Source organism: Aythya fuligula, chromosome 13, assembly GCF_009819795.1.
Source record: "Aythya fuligula isolate bAytFul2 chromosome 13, bAytFul2.pri, whole genome shotgun sequence".
In the NCBI taxonomy this organism is placed as follows: Eukaryota; Metazoa; Chordata; class Aves; order Anseriformes; family Anatidae; genus Aythya; species Aythya fuligula.
In genome coordinates this window covers 11,381,090-11,403,186 of record NC_045571.1, presented here as the reverse complement: position 1 = coordinate 11,403,186, position 22,097 = coordinate 11,381,090, and the positions used below count along the sequence as shown (strand labels likewise).

Genomic DNA, 22,097 nt, shown 5'->3' with positions numbered 1-22,097 from the left:
CCAATCAGCGCGGGGCGGTGCGCCCGCCGCGGAGATTCCGTGTCGCCCCCGCGGGTGCGGCTCCGGGGTTCCGGGCTCTTGCCGCCGCCGCCATCCCGTACCGGGGCCGGGGCGGGGCGGGGCGGGGCCGGTGGGAGGCGGGGGGGGGGGGCGGGGGGGGCGTGGCCGTCCTGGCGGAGGCGCTCACGGCGCGGGGCTGGCAGCGGCTCGGGCTGCAGGTAGGTCACGGGCGGGCGGGCGGCGCGGGGCGGGCTGCGCGCACCCAAAATACCCCCGGCCGGGAACGGCACCGGCACCGGGACCGGGACCCCGCCCTGCCCCCCCCCCCCCCCCCCCCCAGCCATGGCCGGGCCCCTCCGAGCCGCCACTGCCCCGCCGGAGGGCCCGGAGCCGGCTGCTGGAGGAGCGGGGGGGGGGGGACAGCGCCACGGGCAGGGCAGGGCAGGGGCCGAGCCTCAGGGAGCGCAAAGCCCAAGAACCCAAAGCCCAAAGCGTCCGAGCCCCAAAAGTCCAAACCCCAAAAGTCCATACCCCAAAAGCCCAAGCCCCCAAAGCCCAAATCCCACAGGTCCAAACCCCCAGGGGTCCAAGCCCCAAAGAGTCCAAACCCCCAAAGCCAATAGCCCAGAAGCCCAAACCCCAAAAGCCCAAGCCCCAAAGAGTCCAAGCCCCAAAAGTCAACACCCCAATAGTCCAAACCCCGCAAGTCCATACCACAAAAGTCCAAGCCCCAAAGCATCCAAACCCCAAAAGAGTCCAAACCCCAAAAGCCCAAACTCCAAAAGCCCAAGCCCCAAAGCGTCCAAACCCCCAGGAGTCCAAACCCCAAAAGCCCAAGCCCCAAAGAGTCCAGACCCCATGAAGAAGCTCCAGCACGAGTCAGTGCGCCCTCAGCCCCGCACACCGCTCGTCCCATCCCCGTCTCACTGCACGACCCAGGCTGGGTTTTTGGGGAGGATCGGCTCCTGTTTAGCTCCCCGGGAGCCACGCACAAACTGGGCAGCTTTGGTGCGGAACCGTGGAGCCAGTTAGCACAGCTGTGCCCCGTGCACTGAGCCCCAGCATCGCTGCTTCCCTTGGTGCCCACATGGCAGCTGAGCTCCTCTACCAGTCCCACCCCGTCCCCTCCTAAAACACAACCGGGGGCTGGCCAGCACGCTGAGCTCCAGCTCCGGGGATGGCCCGAGCTGCAGCTGGAGCAATTTCTTTCATTGTTTTGGTAAAATCTTCTAATATATCCACTTTACAAGCAAATAAATTAACCTCGTCACAAGGTTCGGTCCTCCCACTGGCCATCTTCACATTTGTTCATGTTTGTGTGGCTCAGAAGCCACCCAGGTCCCAGAACAGCATCAAACTTCAAGGTCCGATACCGAGGAGGACAGAAAACCTGCAGGTCTTGGGGGTGTCCATGGGGCTGGGCTTTAAATCTCCCCAGCCCCAAACCTCAGTCTGCTCAGTCTTATGCAATTATGTTGATGGCAACACTGAAATCAGCATCAAAGCATGACACTGCAATCCTGCAAATTTAAGATGATTGGTTTTTGTTGGATGGGTTTTCCAGGGCGTAGATAACGAGTCGAGCAGTATAAGGAACAGTTTTTACAACTTGCTTTCAATGTAAGTAAGCTTACTTCTCTCAACTCTGTCTTCCTTCAGGCTCCTTTATTGCTTTCTGATAAAAATCAGCAAAAAGTAGGAAGCGTGTAAGTTTTTCCCGTCTTGATGTTTTAGGTGCAAATGTCTAAGCGCATGCTTTTTCAAAGCTGTTCCTCTCGGATGTCCGAGTTCCAAGGACAGACCTGCCGTGCTTCACACCCAAGTGACTGTTTTGCCTGACCTCGAGATTTTAGTCGTGGCTCTGACTGGGCACCCTCGCAGCAGTCTTAGAGACTGGAGAAAAGCGAGGCCAGAGCGAGCCTCTGAACTCTGGCAACTGAGCTCAGGGCTGTGGAGCTCGGAGGAAGTTTGGGTCAAATTTCTGGGGCAAAGAGTGAAAAGGCGATGTTGTTAACCGCTGCCCATTCTGCACGGTGTCCTCTGCATGAGACCCTGTTCTGTCGGCCCTGTGCCTCTCATTGCCACCATGCTCGTGCACAGGAAACACAGAGATCCGTGTGGTGCTTTAGTCCTCCTGCCTGAAGTTCAGCAGGGCTGGACCAGGTTAGTATTTGGATAGGAGACCTTCTGGGAGAGCTTACTTGCTGTAGGAGCAGTGGTGTTCACTTACGGAGCGATATTTTTCCAAACCTGAATCAATATTGAGCTGACAGCATCTTCTTGTCCTGGAGATGATGAGCTGTAGAAATTCCAGCTCTGAGTGGGGCACGAAAGCAAGTTGGTGAGCATTTTTGGACATGATGGAGCTTTTGGCATCAGACCACAGAGTAGGAGAGTGTCCTGGCCAAATTCCAGCCTGGGTAATTACATCCTGCTGACTGAAAGTGAGCAGTGGCGATTGCTGCACTTCACTGTTGGGCAAAGTGATTTCCACACGTGGGCTTAAATTTGTAAAGCAACTTAGCATAAAGCAGAACGAATAGGACTTCCAGGGGTGTCACTTTAACCCTCACAGCTCATTCTTGAAGACTTCGTGAGGCTTGTCAGTCTGCTGTCAGGTTCCTTTCAGTGCCTGAGAGGGCCGTAACACACCATGGGATGGTCTTCAGAGCTTTCAGTAACACACACACACATTGCCACACGTCAAGCAAGGAAACAAACAGAATGGGAGAAAAAGAAATAATGAAAGAACGATCAAAGTTTTCATTGTAAATTACAATGCTGTGAGAGCGCTGTTCAGGCTGACCCGTGGTTGGTGTTTTGTGTTCAAAAACGCTCGGTGCTCCTGTGGTTGGGAAAGGCAGAGAACCGCTGGGGTAAGACAGAGGAGGCAACGTGGACGTGTGTGTCCTGCTGTGTTTGTACCCCAATGTATAACGATATTTTTCTCTCCCTGACCTTCCCTGCTTTATTTTGTACCCAGATTTTCTTGCTTCTGTCCGAAACATGCCTTATAACTCCGCGAGTTTTCGGAAGATCACTGTGTTTCACTGGGATAGGAGTATTGCATCTGCTTCATAGCAGGAAGATGTTACATGTATCGCAGCCTAATTCTGTTCTACTTTAAACCTAGATAAAGGATGAAGACTGTCTGTACCGTTCTGATTACCTCTTCTAGGGTTCAAAGAGAGAATCACTTGCCCTGACCTCCATTTGCTAATGGCTCAGCTTGCTCTAACTGGCATACAGACAAACTTGCCGTTAAGCAAACGTTCTGGTAGGAAGAACCGCCTCCATGTCCAAAATTCCTTTGCCCCTGCTGCTATTGCTGGCTCTCAGTAAGCACCCAAAGTCTGAACCACGCAGAGCTGCAAGAGCTGTCCACGAGAAGCCTGTGTGTGAATGGACAATGCTGCTACCCTCTTAAGGGATGAGACGAAGGCCCCTGCACAATGACAGCTCTGCGAGATCCAAATGTGAGAGTCAAGCGTACGGAGTCTCGTGCTTTGTCTCCAGAGTGATCCTCCTTGTTGTTAAGCTAATTCCACCCGTTGTCACAAGTTTTTGGGATTTAGACCATCATTAGCCACGGAACTCCTGCGTAAATCACTTTTTTTTTCTTTTCTCCTTTTTTTTTTTCCCTCCCTATTTTACACGAAGACTGTTACTAGGACTGTTAGCGGAATAAGCAAAGCCAATATCCACAGGGTTTAACCGTGTACCTATAGCACCTTTTGCCCCAGAATGCCTTACAGACGCCACACAGCGCGCACGTCCCAGCGCCCAACCCGCCGTGCGACCTCCTCTCCCGCAGCCATCACCTTAGCCCCCCAGGCTGCCTTCTAGGGACCCTTCAGCACACAGCATCCCTCCCAGCACGGCAGCCGCCGCCCCGAGGTGCCTTTCGGAGAGCTTTCTCCGCCAGCGTGCTCGGAGCTCAGGAGCCCGCGCGCCCGCCGATGCCGCGCGCCTGAGGAGGGAGCGGCGAGGAGCGGCGAGGGCATGGCAGAAGGAGGGCACGCGGGGGCTCCTCCCGTCCGCCTCTGGGTGCGCCGCGTGGGGGTTTACTGCGATGAGCACCGCAAAACGTGGCTCGTGGCTGCGGAAGAGGCAAGTGTGCTTCGGGCTTCGCCGTGGTCGTGGCTTTGCTGTCGCGGGTGCCTCTGCTGCACTGCCAGTAACTGCCTCCTCTCTCTGTTGCTCTCCCCCAGGAGGAAGGTATGCTGAGGGCTCGGATCCAAAGAGTTCAGGTTCCCCTGGGTGAGGCGCTGCGACCCAGCCAGCTCCCCCCATCCCGGCTGCCTCATATGTGGCAGCTGTCCCAGGGTGAGCAGTACAGGGATAGTAACTCTCGCGTTTGGGAGATAGAGCACCATCTCATGGTAAGGATGGTGGCGACACTAGACCATAGTCATTCCTGTTTGTGAAGTCATTTGAGATCCTTGAGGGACGGCAAAGGACTGTTGTTTTATTGACGTCCGTTAGCTCAGCCCCGGTAACTGTAGACGTATTGAACTTTTCCTTGTCGCTTACAGCTCGGTGGTGTTGAAGAACTGCTGCTTAAACTCGTGCCTGGTGATTAATCTGGTACGTGGAGACATTACCCCTGCTTTGTGCTGTGCTCTGTTTATTCCCGGTCATCCTTTAATGCCAATTTTTGTCTTTCAGGAGCAGTCGCTCTAGGAAGATGTCCTTGTATGTTTTGTCCAATAAATGATTCTCTCTCCACTGAAATGCAGCCACCCCTGGGGTGGAGGCACTTAAACAACACACAGCAACATCACACAAGAGTTAGGACAGGCAGTGAAGAGGAGTATCGTGTCCCATTGAAACATCAGGGGGACTTCTAGGTAGGCAGAATGGAATTGCCCTAAGTGGAGTTTGGCCAGGATGCTGGAAGTAATGTCCTCGCGGTACTGCCAAGTGCTGCGGGTGCTGAATGAGCTGAGGTTTGAAGGCAGCACCTCCCTAGCTCTGGGCAGGGGCAAGAGCTGAACTGTGGCCCTGAGGGAGCACGAGTCCCACCACCGCTTTCAGCCACAGCCATGCTTTCCCTTAGAGGTCTCTCATCCAACTGCTGCTCCACCAGCTTCTGCTTCTCTTTTGATTTGAGATCACGCTTACAGGTGTCACAGCTGCAGAAAGTCACATTGATTGTCTGAAATCCTGCTTTTCGGGGATGTGATCGTGGTTGATTGTGGTTTCTTTTGGGGGGAATTCTGAGAGGATTTCTCCTGCAACAAAAAAGCCCCTTCATTGTTGTTGTTTTTACTGTACACACGTAATTATGTTGTTTTGTTCTTTTTTTTTTTTTTTTTTTCCTTCCCTAAGCTCCTCCTCCAGATGCAGTTACATGAGTAACCAAACTCCTGGATGTGTAGAGCTCACAGAGAGGGCTTTTACACAAACACATGTTTTAGCATAAGGTTTAGGGGCACAGAACTGTTAAAAAAAGACAGGAGAGTTCATTGGAGTCGTGGTTGGAGTCTTTGTGCTTCCAGGTGGAGCAGGACATGTTCTGACCAGAGAAAAGGAAAAGGCCTCCACGCACAGCACTGTAAAACCTCCCTGTACTCACTGCCCACATCCTTTAGCCAGACCCAGAGCTGTCATTAACAAGGCCACTAACGAGTTGCCCCTGGGAGAGGTGTGCAGTGAAGGTTGTGTGTGCACTGGCAGGCTGGGGAGCCCCTGTCCGTGTCGGCAGGCACCTGCAGGCAGCAGTAGGCACTTGCTGAACTGTCTGTGGTAGAGAGGGAAATCGGGAACTCTTTAAAGCCCTGGCTCTAAGACAGTGTCTTTCCCTCCCACGCCCAAACATTATTTCTACAGTAACGTTTTCCTATCATTTTAGTTCTCTGAACATGTCCCAGAAGGATCCCTGCCAGAAGCAAGCCTGTGAAATACAGAAATGCTTGCAAGGTACCAAATGTCATTTTGTCTTTTTGGTGTCTTGAGTTTTGGTGGAACTTGATTCTTTTAACCTAACCCAGCTCTCCCTTCACCTTGAGGAGGAAGCAAGCAAGCACTTTAGTGTGACCTGGTTGCAAAGTGAAACAAATTATAAAGAAGTCTGGTTTTAAGAGAGTTCTGTTGTGCTTGGTTGTAAGTAACGAGACACCATTAGTACAAAACAGAGCGCTTGTAACAGCAAAGTGTTTATTTCTGACGGAGCGTTCTCCTTGCCAGTAGTGAGAGCCTGTGTGTAGACTTGGGACCGAGCTGTAGGCGGGGAGAGCTAGACATTATAATAAGCTCCCTTGCAGAGTGGGTAGCGAGGCTGTGGGCGGATTGCAGAAGACTGCGGAGTGTTTAGCTCGAGGCGTATCTTAAGAGCAGGTCAGACAGATGTCTGGCAGGAAGAGATGTGGTATATGTGATCTGGCCTCAAGGTAGGAGATGGGCTGGTGTCCTCTGGAGACCTTTCACAGCTGTTTTGTAATAGCTTAGCCAAATATTTGTAGCGAAGGGGGAGATTACCTGATAACGTGCTTCGGGAGCCCGAGTTGGGGAGAGCAGCTTTGTTACTTGCAGAGAAAAATATTTCTTAAAAAAAAATGGTTGCTTCTTGGAAAACAACTTGCCCCATAGAACAAATAAGAGAAAATGTTCCCGTGTGCCAAGGCAGCTCCACCACGTGGGAAAGAGTTCTTCCTAACTCACCTGGCAGAGCCCTTAGCGTGCGCTGAGCCTCTCAGGAACTCACTGCAGTAGCCCAGGGCAGCCAAGGCAGTTCCACAACTCATTTCTGCCTTTAATTTGTGTGAAGACCGCAGGCAGGTTAGCTGAAATGCAGAGAGTTGGGTAGGAGACCTGTGGGGAAGCAGAGGGATGGCCTTGCGGCCTGCTGCAGACACGGAGATCGCAACCAGTGCAGGTGCCACAACAGCCCCTGCTGGCTGGGGGAATGGCACGGGGAAGGCAGCAGTCAGCCAGGTAGATATCCGTTTTTCCCAGGATTGTTTTTGGGAAGCTGTGTTCAGCTCAAAGCAAGGGCTCAAATAATCCCCTCCCCATGTGAATAGATTGCCTGATTTGCTCTTACTGTCCTGATAGTTTGAAGTGTTCTTGTGGGAAGAGCAACCTTCACTCCCCATAGTAACTGCACTTAAAAGCTGATGTTGAACAGTGTTGTGGGCCCAGCTATGACAATGTTATTTTCATAACACTCGTGGAGGTTACTCCAAGTGTTTTACCTGCGTAGGTTTGTGTACGGATTTGATCTGACCGGTTAAGTGTTAGCAGAGAAGCTTCTAGAGGCTGCTACACGCACGCCCCCATCCTCCACTTCTTCAGCTAACATTCTGGAGCACTGTTGTTGTGCGTGCGTTGCCCTGCTGGGATATTGTCTGAGCTGCACAGATGAAGCAGCTGAGCTGACAGACAGCGAAGCAATTTTTCCTGCAAGAATTAATTTAATAGAGGATGTGCACAGAACATTAGCTGACTAATACCCACAGTGTGTGCCGTGCGGAGGATGAGGGCAGGAGCAGGAGCACTGGGAGCTGCTGGCTTTTCCGAGCCTGCTGGTTTGCAGCGGGTCATTGTTTCAAAAGATCTTGCCTGCTTCCTCTGTGAGACTGAATGCCCACTGTAAATGTTTTTTTTTTTTTTTTTTGTGTGTGTTTTGCTGTCCACTGTATAACTAACCCTTGTGCTTTACAGGAATGCATCCCTGACGGATAGCAGGGTGTGCCTGAACGTAGTGCTAGAAACAAACCTGCACAGGAACAATTAGGAGAGCCCCTGGAGCACCCATCGTAGGAACGTTATGGCACAGAGCTTAGCTTTCCTTTTCCAGACCTCCCACACTGTTTAGGTTGCCAGCTTCTTCCTCTCAAACCCAAGGGAGAGCAGCAGGGCCTTTGAGCAGGCGGATGGGGCTGCAGGTGGCCTTCCCGAGCCACCTGGATCCATCAGTCTTGGTTTCCTAGGGCCTGGCAGAACCCTGCTGGGCCTGAGCCCCAGCTGCTGCAGGTAACTGATGAGGGCCAGTCACTGGTGAGGCTGGGCACTGAGACCAAAGCACCTCTGCTGTAAGTTCAGGGCAACCTGGAGGTGACAGTGGCTGGCCAGGCCTGCAAAGGGCTCGCCTTTGGGAGCCTGGGCAGGCTCAAGCCTTTTGTTGTACAAGAGGGGGACCCTTGTGTGGAAGGGGGCCATGTCGCTGGCTCCCTGCTAACTGCATGCTGCCCCTGGCAGGCCGCAGGAGGAGGGCTGCAGCCACACACCGCACCCCTTCCTTTTGCCAGCCCTACAGGGATGACGGGCCCACTCGTCCCTGTTTATACCAGCCCCTCTTGGGGTGCCCTTAAATGTTGTAAACTTGATTGTGATGAGGCAGCAAAGTGGAAGAACAGGGATCACCCGATCCAGCTTGGAAGCACACAGGCTAAGGGAAGTAGGGAGCAGAGGGCAGTCATTAGGGAAGCCTCATTCCTACTGGAGTGGTAAGGCAGCCACAAACCTGGGGGGCAGAAGGTGCTCTGTCCAGACCAGCAAGGCTGATTAGCACTTTGTTAGGCAGCTGACACTCAGGAGAGACTTTTTAGTAGAGCAGGAACGTGACAAAATGCCAGTCAGCAGCTCTTGCCCCTCAGAGCAGCACACTACCCAGCACCCAAAGGCTACACACAGCCCCTCGGGGGCAGCACCAGTTCCCCTGTGTGGACTTTGTGTCTCCTTTCTATTTTCCAGCGAACAACTACGTGGAGTCTAAGTGCGCAGCCGTGCTCCAGGAGATGCGGAAATGCTGCGCCCGGTACCCCAAGGGCCGCTCCATCTGTTGTTCAGGTTTTGAGAGAGAAGAAAGAGAGAGAGAAAAGCTTAAGACTACTTCAGACAGAATTCCTCCACCACCTCAGTAACACATTGCAGCTCCGGCAGGTGCGAGAGCACGGACTCACCTGCAGAGCCCATGTGTGGTTTTTTCCGAGCCTTCTCTAGACTTTCAGGAAAGCCAGAAGGCTCCCAGAACACACCATCCCGTGCACCAAAAAGTATAACAGTACCAAGAGATGGCCTGGTTAACAGACTGCATTTTCTGTACCAAAACATCATCTACATTGTCTTCGCATTGCAACTGTGTCTGTGAAAAATCGGTTCGATGTTTTTAGAATGCTTACCTTACTCTAACCCATCCTCGCTCTCAAAATGGAGGGCTGGAACCAAGTTACTCTGGCTTCTAGAGCGGGAGGTACAGGAAATGTGCTCATCAGAGTGAGTTTAAGTGTGACACATAAAACAAAGTCCATCTTGACACCGCAGAGGTATTGCTGCCATCACGCAGTAGTTCCAGACAACGTTCACCTGTCCAGTGGTTCAAGCTCAAGAACGGGAATCAGGTCCGGGGTTCGTTCCTAGGTTTTGCATAGCTCATGAGTGGCAACACGCCACTTTGCCTAAGTGCCTCACTTTCCCACTGGACAGGGTTTTGATTACTATATTTGAATTGCCTACACGCTGCTATTTGCATGACAATAAAGATGTTACAGGAACATTATTTCAGGGATTGCTACAGGAATAGGATTTTTTTAAAAAAAGCAATATTCATTTGGAAAAATCTGACTGTTGATATAAAATTTATAAATTTCTGTATAATTGAAGACCTTTAAGCAATATGTTATAAACCCAGCGTAATTCAGCGCGCTGGTACCCAGGGGCCTATCACAAAGCCCTGGGCTAGATCCAAGAACCGACTTAGGTGCCACTTACTGAGCAAGCAGTTGTAGGCACCCACTTCTGGTACAGCACTTCAGACTCACACACAAACCGTCTGTGTCTGGACCCCAGGGAGAGATGGCTTTTCAGAAGCTCTCACCTGTGCAGCAGAATTTCCTGTGACCTGTAGAAGAGCTTGGTAGACAGGTTCCTGCATCACCCTTTAGAGCTGCCCACGTCTCTCCGTCCACTGTAGCAGGAGTCCAGGCACCTCAGTGGGTGCCAAGCCAGGGCACCCACATACCAGTCTTTGAACCCACTAGGCCACTAACTCTGTCATTAGATCTAGCCGTAAGGACTTTTGTGCTGTGATCAAGTACAATTAATTATGAAATACAGCTTCTATAAAAATACCACTGTAGTCTAGGCACAATAGCTGAGTGTATTGAAGCCTAGAAGAGCAAACCATCTGTATTCACTGCTCTGAAATACCATAATACAAAATAAATGACTGGAACAAATTGCAGTCTCAGTGTGGTTGTTTATTGAGAACCCAGCATAGCTGTAAGCTGGGCAGCTTGGCTGTTCTCTATCCAGAGCTCCACGTGACATTATCATGTTTAAATAGAAGCTGCTTGGTATTTTCACAGCCTGGGCTCGGAATATTTCAGAGCTGGCCTTACTGGACAACAAAGCAGAGGGGTGGCAGGGTGGCCAATTCTCTTGAAAAGCAGCAGAGAATCATGACAATGATGTGAAGCAGCTCAATCACTTCACAGGTGGATCATTTTTCCCTCTTGCCCGATCTGAGCATGAGAAAGAAAATCACCAACACATGATCAAAAAAATATTTAGGCTTCTGTCACACCTAATTAAAGTCTTTGCTCTACCTGAATAGAATGGGCATGAAGACAAACTCCGTGAGCAAGGAACCTAAGGCCACGCTGGCAGCAGAATCACCTCCTGCCCCCGAGGCATCCCAGCTTCTGGGAGCGTGGGCAATGGGTGCCAGGATCACCAAGGAGAGGGATTTGTTAAGGCAGCTCACCCTCAGCCACGGTCACCTGCAGAGGAGGGGAGGCTGGGTGTCCTGTGCCACTGCACCAGCTGCAACTGCTCCCACCAGTAAAATACAACAGGCAGGGCGAGGCGAAGGCACAACGTGCTGGTTCCTGAGAAGCCACCAGACCTCACACGGAAATTAGAGCAAAACTGTTTAATAAAATATCACTTCAACAAGCATTTACATACAATATATAAAAAGACTTCAAAAGCCTAGTGTGTTTTAAACCTTTCCATACTGGTACAGATGCCAGAAGTTGTTGAAACGAGACCAAAAGGAGCAAGTGTGTTGGGGAGTGTGGGGGGGAACACCTCATCTTGGCACCTGCAGCAATGAAAATGCATTCCCACAGAGCATCAAACCTTCCAGTGTGGGCACACAGCATCAAACAGCGCCAGCCATGAGCCCGACACTGGCACAGCAGGATTTGCCAGATGCTGATGTCCTTGTCCACTCCCTGCCTGTGCTCACACTAAACAAAATGAATTTGTCTCAACCACTTGCTTCCTGCAGGAACTGAGACGTTTTGGCTCCCTCTCCGGGCCACTGCTCTCCATAGCAGCAAGTCGGGACCCTGTGGAGCAGAATCCAGTACACCCCTCCCAGGAAAGGGCAGAAAGCGACTTATCTGAGCTGGAAAAACAGCCCTCAGGTCTGCTCGTGATTTACTTTGAGCTTTGCCGCTGGGAAAGATTTGTGATGCACCTCGGTAGAAGCGGGGTTATGCAGCACACCAGGCAGGGGGGAAGCAGGGCTGTTTCCCTACAGGAACAAGAGATACTCCACAATGCAAATGTGTTAATGCAGCCACATCCAGCTGTGCGGGGTTACTAAAAAAAGAAAACGCTTCTGTCACTCCACTCCCAGACACCGACTTATCAAGGACCTATTTGCTGCATCACATCCCTCCTGCAGCCTCTGATGGCTTTCCTAAAAGTCATCGTTAAAAGGCTGTGAGCCCAGCTGCTCCTTTATTCTCCCTGGCCACATAGGGTAGGACAGAAGCAAAGACACCGATTCATGTTTCTTGATTACCTGCAGCCTCTCTTCATATCCAGAAGGTGAGAAACCCTCACCTAAATCAAAGCATTGCCATTCTGATACTTCAATCAGAACTGAAGCAAAAGGAACAAGAGCCTGTGCCAAGCCCAAAACCTCTGGTGGCAGAACCCCCAGTGCCAGCCCTTCCAGCAGCTCTTTGAGGAAGAATCCCCATTGTACCCACACCCAGAGCCAACAACCTATGTTCAGAAGGGCATCACACGATGTGGGAGGTGGGGTGCAGCTGCCAACCTGTGTCCCGGGCACCCACGTGCATCACCGTTCTCTAGTGTGCTCCCCACAAAAGGTGGGCTGCACATCAACGTCCTGGGCAAGGACACCTGCGTGTACCTGCTGGAGGACATCACCCTACATCTTGCAAGTCCCCACACTCTGGAAAGTGCTAGTGCCAACCAAGCACAGCCAATGCAGAACACCTCTAAGATTTTTTTTTTTTAATCTTTTTTTTTTCATTTTTCTTGTAGGTTAGAGTTCTGCTCTGCACACAACTGCACCGGGCCAGACATCACATGAACACCTGAGCTCTGCATCTGGGCTGCCTCATCACCTGCAGAAGGGCTATGGCTGTTGGAAATAAGCAAGGGGATTAAGCAAGCAGATGGTGTTTTTTTGTGTGTGTGTGTGTGTAAATGGTAAAGTCAAAGAAGAAACAAAACCAAGGCAAAGAGCATGGAAATGGTCTACTCCTACAAGGGCACGCCCATTTTTTCCCCACCCTTTTTGTTATGTACAGTACCCTGTTTTTGTACGCAGTGACAGGTAGGCAGGCAGGCTGAGCTGCTCCGCACAGCATCTTCGTAACCACAGCCTCAGGTTAGGGAAGAAACACATGGGAGTTGTTGCCAAATGCACTCAAAGGATTCTGTGAGTCCCAGGAGCTGCTGCAGAAAGGCAGCTGGCCCCCTGCCCACGGCAGCCACCAGGGTGCAGACAGATGCTGGAAGCACGGAAGAGTCCAGGTGGAGTCTGTACCCCACAGCAGGTAGGGGACTGCGCTCAGAGTAGTTCTAACCACATTTCACCTTCTCCTTCCTCCCCAGACACACCACAATGGAGCTGACCACGGGGATCCTGGATCAGTGCAACTTCCCTAAACACTTGCCATCTACAATCCCACCCCACGTGGTTACATCTGTAAAGGCATCACCAACCCCAGTGTGGCCAGAGAAGGCCACGGCGGGCTTACAACCACCACTCCAAGCCCCGGGGTGCTTTGCAGAGAGTGGCACAGCTGAAATGCTGCCCAGGGCAGGCAGGCTGACACGGACAGGGCGAGCACCCCGTGAGCCTGCTCAGCACAACGAGAGTGCCTCAGCACAGGGCTGACAGCCAGCAAGCGAGAAAGGAGCTCTGCTTTCAGAACACGGGATAAGGGGAGAGTCTGGAGAGCCACCCGTGGTGCTCAGTTTCCATCTGCAGTGCCAGAGCTGCACTTCCAGTAAGGGCTATAAATAACAGCAGGCAAGGAGCCAAACAGCCACCCACGTGCAGGGCAGGGGGAGGGCAGGACCCCACTGCCACACACAGCACAAACGTGCTCCTTACCCACAGCCCAAGCTGCCCCCGACTCCTCTGCAGCCACCCCAGGACATGCAGGAGTGTCTGCATTTCACACCCAGCTCTGCACAGAGGGAGGCACAGGCTTTCCAGGTACCGGAGCAGAGAAAGTGAAAGCTAAATAACAGCCAACAGCTGGCAGCTGTTGTGCACATGTACTGGCAGACAAACACGCAGGTCCTGGACACCTGAAAAGAAGCACATTTAAGAGATTTCTCTGCCACTACATGGTCAGGAGGCTGCACATCATCTGAGAACGTGGGACTGGGTGCGTGTGGAGGGGAAAGAAATCACAATGATGCATTGCAAGGCAAAAACTTTCAGGCCAATCCCAGCACCCAGACAGGTAAAAGCTGGAAGTCAGAAGCAGTGTTGGAAGAAATAAGGGCTGGAACCTGTGAGCAGGGGGCTGAGCCTGTTGGAAACATCCATGGAAACATGACTTCTATGTTAAAGGGAACGGGAAGGAGAGGAGGGCAAGGGAGGCTGGGCACGAAGAGGGAGTCAACTGTAGTTCCTAGGAGGCCATTCCGAGCAGAAATCCTCCAGCAAAGCCTCCAGTCAGGATAACGTTCTTCTTCAGAAATATGATCACCTAAGCATGGGAGAGAAGAGCCAAGAGTGTTCTCCAACAGCCGCAGCCACTCACCCCCTCCCCACAGTGAGGCCCCTCTCAGGCTGTTCTTTTAGGTGGGCAACACTGGGAGCGTGGCCACTGCTCAGCACCAGCTCCTCATCCTCCCTAACGGCCTCCCCGCCCTATCTGTGGCACCTGAACTGTGGAACAATCCCAGCACAGCCCGGATCCTGTGACAGAAGGGCTGCTGATGGCACGTGGGAGTCAGATCACGCTGTGGCAGAGCCCGGAGTAACCAGGCCACTCTGCCACCAGACCTGCTCAGCTTTCCTGCTCAGCCTTCTCGAGCTCCCCACAACCCCAGCACGTTTTCTTCCAACCCCAAGGACTCTGCCACAACAAACGGTGAGTAGGTGTCGCGCCTAGAAGACGCCCTGTCTGCCTCAAATTCACGTGGGCAGCTTTGCCATCTCACTAGTTTTGCTTTTACACAAGCACTCCCTCCTGGTATTTGCATGGCGGAGGATCCACGGGAGCCCAGAATTCAATCCCGTTTCCCGCCGTACCTCCAGCAGGGCACCTGCACACCCCCTGGGAGAACTGTCTCACCTCATCCACTCTGCTTTTCACTTCTGGAGACATTTTGTTGCCGCTGCTGTGAAATTTCAGCTGCTGCTTGGCTTTGTTCACATCCCGTTCTACTAGCTTCCAGTCCACTTTGATGTATCCCGTGTGGTTTGCGATCTGGAATGTTGAGGGGTGGAAAGAAAGCTCCTGGAGTGAAATCCTGGCTAAACAGAATCCCCTCCCCTCCCACCCCTTCCCTGACCAACGCCGCCCCCACACCCTGGACCAGCAGGCTGAGAGAAGATGAGCACACAAGGTCAGGAACTGGACAAAGCACCGTGCCCATGGTTCCATTTGTCCTGCAACATCTGCCTCCCGCAGTAATCCTCTAACAGAAGGGCACACGCTGCAGCTTAGCCTGTGTCAGCCTCTGCAGTGTAAAGCTGCCTCCCCTTCCCCCTCACAACTGCCACATATTCGCTGGGACGCTCCGCAGCTCTCCTGCTGCTGCGGGTAGACTGGACGCTGCTATTAATAGCCTGCTCCTCCCTGAGTATTTTATCTGGTCAGGATGATTCAACGGGGCGAAAGCCTTTGGCTTTCAGCTGAACGAGTGGAACCAGAAGAGTGAGAACGAGTCACCCGAGATGCAGCGCCTCGGGAGCAAACCAGCAAAGACTGCTGCGTGAGGTCAGAGAGCTTTCTGCCTCCTGCAGGACGTACGGACCAGATTTCAGCATCTGAGAGGCTCCCCTCGGTTTCTGAATTCTTAGAAATCAGAAGAAAAGGCTGGAGGAAATAGCCTAGCTACAGCAGCCAGCTGACCAGCCCCTCCTGCAGCAGCTGTGCAGATCGCCATGGCCCAAGCTTGCTTCCACTTCACTCAGGTGGCTCTGCAGCAACAGCGCCCGTGTGCCTTGGCCTGGCCTTTGTTAGCCAGCCCCAAGCAAACAGCACCTTTTGGCAATCCTGAAGCTAATGCTCCTGCTTTGCTGCTACTAAAACGGGGTGGAAATTTATTCAGGGATTTGAATTGGCCCTCTAAGACGTCAGCAGCAATCAGCCACAAAACTTTAACAAGTCTTTGCAGACCAACAGACTTGATCAGCCCTGGCTATTAAAAGCTGAGACATACCCCTGAGGTGATCTAGGGCGTTTCTACGATGTTCTAAAGTAACTCCATGAGCAGCATCTGAGCATGTCTCCAGTTCTAACATGCTTTATTTATGCTACCTGTGAAAACGGGGCATTGACCTGTGCCAGGGAACATACGCCCATGGCATCTGCAGGCACACAGAGCTGACCCCACACGTCCCAACAAGTAAGGAGCACTAAGACAACCCCTGCTCCCCACCAACAGCGTTCTCACAAAGCCTGGCCCGCTCTTCATACACACCTGAAGCAGGAAAAAGCCGCCTCCCACAGCTGTTGCTGCCAACTTTCCAACCTTCTGGAAGATGAATCCAGTGCACCTGCAAATCAACCAGGATCCAGTGAGGAGAATGTGACACCAAACACATGCACATAACACATCCTATCCTACAGACAGGCCTGCCTTCTGTGCTGATTGCTCGAGGCCCGCAGACAGGCGGGCTGACAGCAGAAGGCCACAGGCAAGCAGAGAAAAAGGAGGAGAATTTGTGCCTGGCCAGATGTGGCACTTTGCAGCTCTCTACTTCTCACCACAGCATCTCAGGCTTTCTCAGCTTTGATTCTTATCTCTTCAACATCGTGATCTCCCAAAAGCGCAGTCGGAAACACGTGGTTTAACCAAAATCAGCACGCGATTTCGGTGGGGTACCTTTAACAGGGATCACCTCCAGGAGGAGACTGGGCAGCACAAATAACCTTACTCCAGGAGGGAGCACGGGAGGCAGACCACGGGGGTAGCTCCTTTGCGGCCCAAACAAGCAGCACTTTTACCCCTTATTCCCTTTTTAAGCAGGCAGGAGCGGCCCCAGCAGGGCCGTGCGTTACGAAGGGCACCACGGCAGCCGCCAGCGCCCCGGCCCTGCTCAGCCCTGCGTGCAGGCAACCGGCCCGGGGCTGGGGCCGGCCCCGGGAGGGTCCCCCCGCCGCCTGCCGCCCCCCGGTGCCGCTCACCAGCCGGTGAGGCCGCCGATGACGAGCTGCGTGGCCACGTTGTACTTCTCGGCGCTCGACCCCGAGCTGGGCGCGAACACCCTGCGCCACCACGGCCGGCTCTTGGCGTACTCGGACAGCTCCAGCACGGTGAACGCGTCCTCCGGCCGGCCTGCGGGCACACAAAGCACCCCGGCACCGTCACGGGCCGGGCCGGGCCTAACCGGGCCGGACCAGACCTCACCCTCGCCCCCCCGGCCCCGCCGTTGCCATGGCAACGCGCCCGCCCCGCGCCCCGCCGCCCACCTCCGCCCGCCGCCGCCATCTTCCCGCTCCGCCTGCCACTGCGCATGCGCAGCGCCCCGCCCCGCTGAGGGCCGTGAGGCGCTGGAGGGGCGGGCGCCCCCGTCAGTGCCCGTGTGTGTGTGCGTGTGGGGGCTCCCGCCCTAATAACCGTGTGGAGAAGGAATGAGCACGCTCTGAACGTTTATTTATTCTCTGCCCAGTGTGAAGTCCCCGTGTTTGCACTGCTGAGCCCCAAAGCACCGTGGCACCAGTCAGCATCCATGCCCACCCCAAGCCCCCCATCAGTCCGCGTTGTCCCGTCGCCGCTCAGGGCGGGTGTGGTGGTGCCGGCCCGTTGGTGACCCAGTAATCAGATGTAGCTGTTAGCGGGACGGTCGCACAGATCCTACACCGACTACTGGGCGGCCAACGGCACCGTGTCTCCGCTGGGTCTTGGCCTCGGCTCCGGGCAGGGCTGGCGGCGAGCAGAGCGGCTTCCCCTGGGAAAATAAGATGTGGCGGCCGGGTCCCAGCACGCCTTTTCCTTGTGTCTTTCCCCCCATGGTGCCAGCTAGTTCAGCCCCACACGCTGCCCCAGCATGGCCCCGTCCTTCCCAGCCCACGTGCAGCATCCTGCGGGCGCTCGGCTTCCTCCCGCAGCAAGGCAGGGGCTGTGCCGCCGGGGGCTGCTGTGTTCCTGCTCGGTACCGGGGGTGTTACGGGGCTGGGGGGCAGCTGCAGAGCCCAGCACTGGCACCCGAGCACCCCACAGCCATCGGGGCTCCCCGCAAGTTACCAGCCTGTTTGGGTCAGGGGGTGCGAGCCCCAAATGCCTTTCCCCATCTCGAATGTTTCCCATCCCTCCCAGCCAGCGTGGCCGGTGACTCCCTGCTCGCCAGCCCACGTGGGCTCTGCAACGGCCACGTGCAGCAGCACCGGGCAGTAACGCACCCAGCAAACCCATCTGCTCCCAGCAAGTCCTCCCAAAACGCCCCGACCCGCTGACAGAGGCACCGTACCTGGCCGTCTCCACCAGCTGCCAGGGTCCCCTGTTGAAAGCACATGTCCCCAGCACACGGGGACCTGGGGGGCTCCCAGGCTGCTACCCCGGTGGCTCGGGGTGAAGTCCAGGCGCCGCCAGCCTCGTGGTCCTGGTCCACATGCTCTGCCGAGGCTGTGATGGAGCCGCTGCTTTTAGTACGGCGAGAAGCAACGCCTGAATTCCCCTTCCCCTGGCTGGGACATCCGCGCTGGTGTCACGCAGACGCACAGGGACAGCCCCGGCACTGCGGCCGGCCGGGGGCACACTGAAGCTCGCGGATAGGAAATTTGCAGCTCAGCCCTGTCAAAGCAAGAGCGCGGGGATTTTCAGCGGGGTTTCTCTCTCTGCCCATGCCTCTCTCTCTCTTCTCATTTTCTGGAAATGAAACCAACCATGGGCTCCAGCTTTTCATGCCACTCGATTGCTTTGGGTGGGGGCGACAGCCCTTTTCCTTTGCTCTCCCCCGATGCTGGGGGGACTTTTCAGCTCTGCCCCAGCCTCCTTGACTTCCACACTGCAGAGGAAGGGGCTTTGTTATCCCTCCAGCCAGCAGCTGGGATCTCTGGCTGCAGATGGGAGCTGAGCAGCCTGGGCACAGCAGAGCACTGTGCTGAGCTGCAGCGAGCCCTGGCCACCCCTCAGTCCATCCCTCCCGCAGAGAAGTGCTGGTTTGGGTGCCGCCAGCCCGGTGCGCAGCAAATGGCACCAAAGTGGCTGCCTGGGCGATGCAGACATTCTCCTTCCCCCTTGCCACTGTAGTCCAGGCGACCAAGTCCTGCATCAGTTTCTCCATCTGTAGAAGGCAAATAACAATAGCTGGATGCACAACACTCTGCTCATTCGGCTCTTGCGTGTTTTCTGCCTCTTTGGCCAGCACCTTGCCCTGGTCCATCTCCCTCTTCATCTCGTGGGGCTGCTTCCCAGCCAGCAGACACCCTGCCAGCCCCGAGATATGCGGCTGGTGCTGGGGGCACCCGTGGGTGCTGGGTGCGGTGGCATCCCCTGGCTCAGGGCAGCATCCCAGTGATGGGAGCCAGCAGGGCAGGGGGTTCAGGATCTGCTCCGTGCATCAGCTTCTTCTCTGCGAGAATCGAGAGAGGATTTTTCTGGGACAGTGCTTCCCTTACCCAGCCATCCCCATGGAGTGACGCTAAATTCCTGTTGTTAAATTTAGCCCTTTTTGTGGCTCACCAGGAGCCGTGCTGGTGCGGGGATGCCCGAGTTGAGCAACACTGAGCACTGGGGGACGGGGAGGAAGGGCAGCGCCGGGCCCTTCCCCGTGCCCTGAGCACAGCAGTCATGGGGCAGAGCCACATCCTGGGCAGAGGGGACGTGTGCCTGAATCTCAGCAGCCACAGGGGTTTGGGGCTTACTCCAGGAGCCTTCTGTTTTGGCAGCTGGGTTGTGGCAGCTGGGCTGAGCCAAGCATCAAAAACTGGACAACCCAGAGGGAACGTGACCCCTTCTCCAGGCTGACCCAGCAGCAACAAGCGGCACAGCAATTGCTCTGAGCTTAATTTAATCAGCCAAGGGTAATTAGGTGACTTACGAAGGACTTGTGTGCCTGGAGGCTGCTCTGCTTTTCCCTGGGCTGCTCTGAAATGAGGAGCTGAGCTCCTTCAGCAGCACCCCTGCGAAGACAGCGGCATCGGGAGCACCCTCCAGCCACGAGCACCCCAATGTGCAGCCCCCCGGCTCCCCCAGGTGCGGCCCCATGGGTCCCGTAGCCGGGAGCGCGGCCGTTGCGCTCCCACAGCCTGAGTCATTCAGAGACACCTCCAGCGTGAGAAACGAGAGAGAAAGGAGAAACGCTGCGCTGACCCACTTATGCGGGGAAGCGAGAGGGGAGGACAGCCGGCTGCTTTTTCGGACCTGCTCCACGGTGGCATTTCTGCTCTGGGGCCGTGCCGAGGGTGCTCAGAGCTGGATTTGCTGCCGTTTCTGCCCCCGGCACCACTCAGCTGCTGCTGCATGGGCTCCCACAGCCACAGGTTGGGTGCTCTGGGCGCTGCACAGGGCTCTGGCCCCTCATTTGGGGGGGACCCTGCGAGCCCATGCGGCACTGACCAGCCCCGGGCACGTCCATGGAAGAGCAGGGATGCATCTCACCAGCCCTTGGGCAGGCAGGTCCTGGCAGGACGTGGGCAGCAGCAGGAGATGCTGTGTCCTGAACGCACTGATACAAGTGGCCATGCCCTGTCCTTCTGCCAGCTCGCCACCGCCGGTGGCACGGCCGTGTCCCGGTGCCCTCTGCCCATGTGAGTGCTGGGAAGGGCGCACACGGGGGCGGCCGCTGCTTCTGAGCCACGCTGTATTCCCGAGAAGCCACCGTGAGTCACTCTTGCTCTCTCTCTCGCGCACACACACATGCACATAAAAAGTCCCAGGAGAGATTAGACACTGCTCACTTTGTTCTGAGTCATTCTTACCCGCCCCAGCCCGGCGTCGAGCTGAGAAGCGCACGGTGCAGGGAAACAACCAGTGTTTTCTGCTCGCACGTGGGTCCTTGGCTCACGCCAGGCAGGTTTCTCCAGGGTGGCAGGAGCCCGTCCCGGCTTCCCCATCCCATCTGCACCGACAGATCTGTCTGCTGGGGAGGGCTGGGGCTGGCTGGATGTGCCCAAGCTGTGCCTGGGGTGGGATGGGGATGCCGAAGCCTCCTCTGAAGGTGCAGCCAGCAGCCGCTGCCCAGCCCAGCCTCGTGCGTGGTGCTGACAGGTGGCAATGGCATTCGCGTGGCAATTCACCAGCACCTGCCCGTGTCAAAAACTTTAATTTCTGGCTGCGTCTGGGCTCTTGGCACCGCAGCCCCCAAGGGAAGCTTCGCTCTACTCCCCTCTGTGATCCCGGGGTGTTGCTGTCCCCAGTGCCCAGAGTGTCTCTCCCTGTCCCTGACCCCAACCCGCGCTCTGCCCTCCTCGTGGTAGCTTCGTCTGCACGGGGACATTTTCCCTGTCTGCCTGTTTCTGGAACACCTTTCCCAGCCTTTCCGGGTGCGCGCGGTCCAGCGACACCGGGAGATTCCCAGGCGGGCTGACTGGAATAAAGTCACGTCCGTGCGGCGGGGGGAGCGCTGCCAGAAGCACGGCTGGATCTGCCGTCTGCCCCGGACCCGAGGGTGACCCTTTCCCCTCCAGCTCTGAACAACGCCCTCGACATGTCCCTGCACGGAGCAGTGGCAGGGCCCCCGTGCTGTTGTTGTGTCCCGTCAGCAGCCGCGGGATGGATGCGTGCAGGCGGTGGTGGCTCAGACAGATGGATGGGAAGGGTTTGTCACGGGAAGCGAGAGCGGCAGCCTCTCCCCGCTCTAAAACACAGCCGGGGGCCAGGTGCAAAGCAGCCAGGGCATCCCCGCCTGTGACACACCGCTTGTTTTGTCCCACAGCATTGGCTGGGCTGTTGCTCATCTTCCTTGCGGAGAAAAGGAGTCCCGAGCTGGGCAAGGAGCCAGCCACTGGCTCGGGAGCTGGAGGAAGCGTGCTCCTCGCTGGCGTTTCAGCTCCCGGGGAGCTCTTCCCACCCCAGCCCCATCAGCCAGCCCCCGGTGAGCGCAGGAAGCAGCGGGCAGCCCCTCGCTGCAGGGGTTTTACAGCGGTCCCAGGGAGAGTCCCCCCCCTTTGGGTGCTCCCCACCTGCCGACGGGGCCCCGGGGGTGGTTTTCCCCTTGGGCTGAGGCTGCTGTAGAGAATGAGTGGGAAGAGAGAGGGTGTCCCCAGCGAGGTGGCGAGGGATGGCCCCACTCTGAGGGTGAGGATGGGGAGGTGTCCCTGCCCCCGTGGCCATGGGGTGCGCTGGCACGGTGGGGTGCTGGAGGTCTTTCCCAGGTGATGTGTGCCAAGAATTCACACCCAGGATCCCAAAACACCCATCCAGACCCATCACACGGACACTTCTGCACGTGCCGGGGCAGCCCCCGGAGGGGTCACCGCTGCCCTTGCACTCCTGTTGCCCTCCTGCATGATTTATGGGGTGCTTCCCACCCCGCGGACGCCGGGACGGCGCAGGGCGTTCCTCCTCATCTTCCTGCCGTCGTGAGCAGAGCCGCGTGCAGGCGTGTGTGTGCATGAGCACACGTGTGTGCGTCTGGGAGGAATTTCCTGGGCTTGGAAAGAGAAAACGAAAACAAAATATGCGAGTTTAAAAACAGGGGGGACATGGCAAAAACACTGCAGTGCGTCTGCTCCGAGCTGCTGCTTCTACCC

The 22,097-nt window shown here is 55.5% G+C and overlaps 2 protein-coding genes across 6 annotated transcripts; one reads left to right on the top strand and one right to left on the bottom strand.

The window, feature by feature from the left end:
• The first annotated feature begins 201 nt into the window (after positions 1-201).
• On the top strand, positions 202-10,172 carry CMC4 (C-X9-C motif containing 4). 5 transcript variants are annotated; one of them, XM_032196533.1, is made up of 5 exons: positions 4,232-4,326; positions 4,536-4,587; positions 4,669-4,850; positions 5,855-5,922; positions 8,698-10,172. In XM_032196533.1, exons 4-5 carry the CDS (start codon positions 5,865-5,867, stop codon positions 8,865-8,867), a joined length of 228 nt encoding a protein of 75 aa, XP_032052424.1. In that variant the 5' UTR covers positions 4,232-4,326; positions 4,536-4,587; positions 4,669-4,850; positions 5,855-5,864; the 3' UTR covers positions 8,868-10,172. The 5 variants fall into 5 exon arrangements, with proteins under 5 accessions (XP_032052426.1, XP_032052427.1, XP_032052424.1 ...); XM_032196535.1 differs by lacking the exons at positions 4,232-4,326; positions 4,536-4,587; positions 4,669-4,850 and adding exons at positions 202-218; positions 1,660-1,706; XM_032196531.1 differs by having other exon boundaries at positions 4,232-4,587.
• A 689-nt stretch (positions 10,173-10,861) lies between these two features.
• On the bottom strand, positions 10,862-16,901 carry FUNDC2 (FUN14 domain containing 2). Its single transcript, XM_032196260.1, has 5 exons — positions 16,875-16,901; positions 16,590-16,740; positions 15,883-15,958; positions 14,529-14,663; positions 10,862-13,937 (listed from the first exon to the last, which is right to left on the bottom strand). Exons 1-5 carry the CDS (start codon positions 16,891-16,893, stop codon positions 13,860-13,862), a joined length of 459 nt encoding a protein of 152 aa, XP_032052151.1. The 5' UTR covers positions 16,894-16,901; the 3' UTR covers positions 10,862-13,859.
• Positions 16,902-22,097: the final 5,196 nt, after the last annotated feature.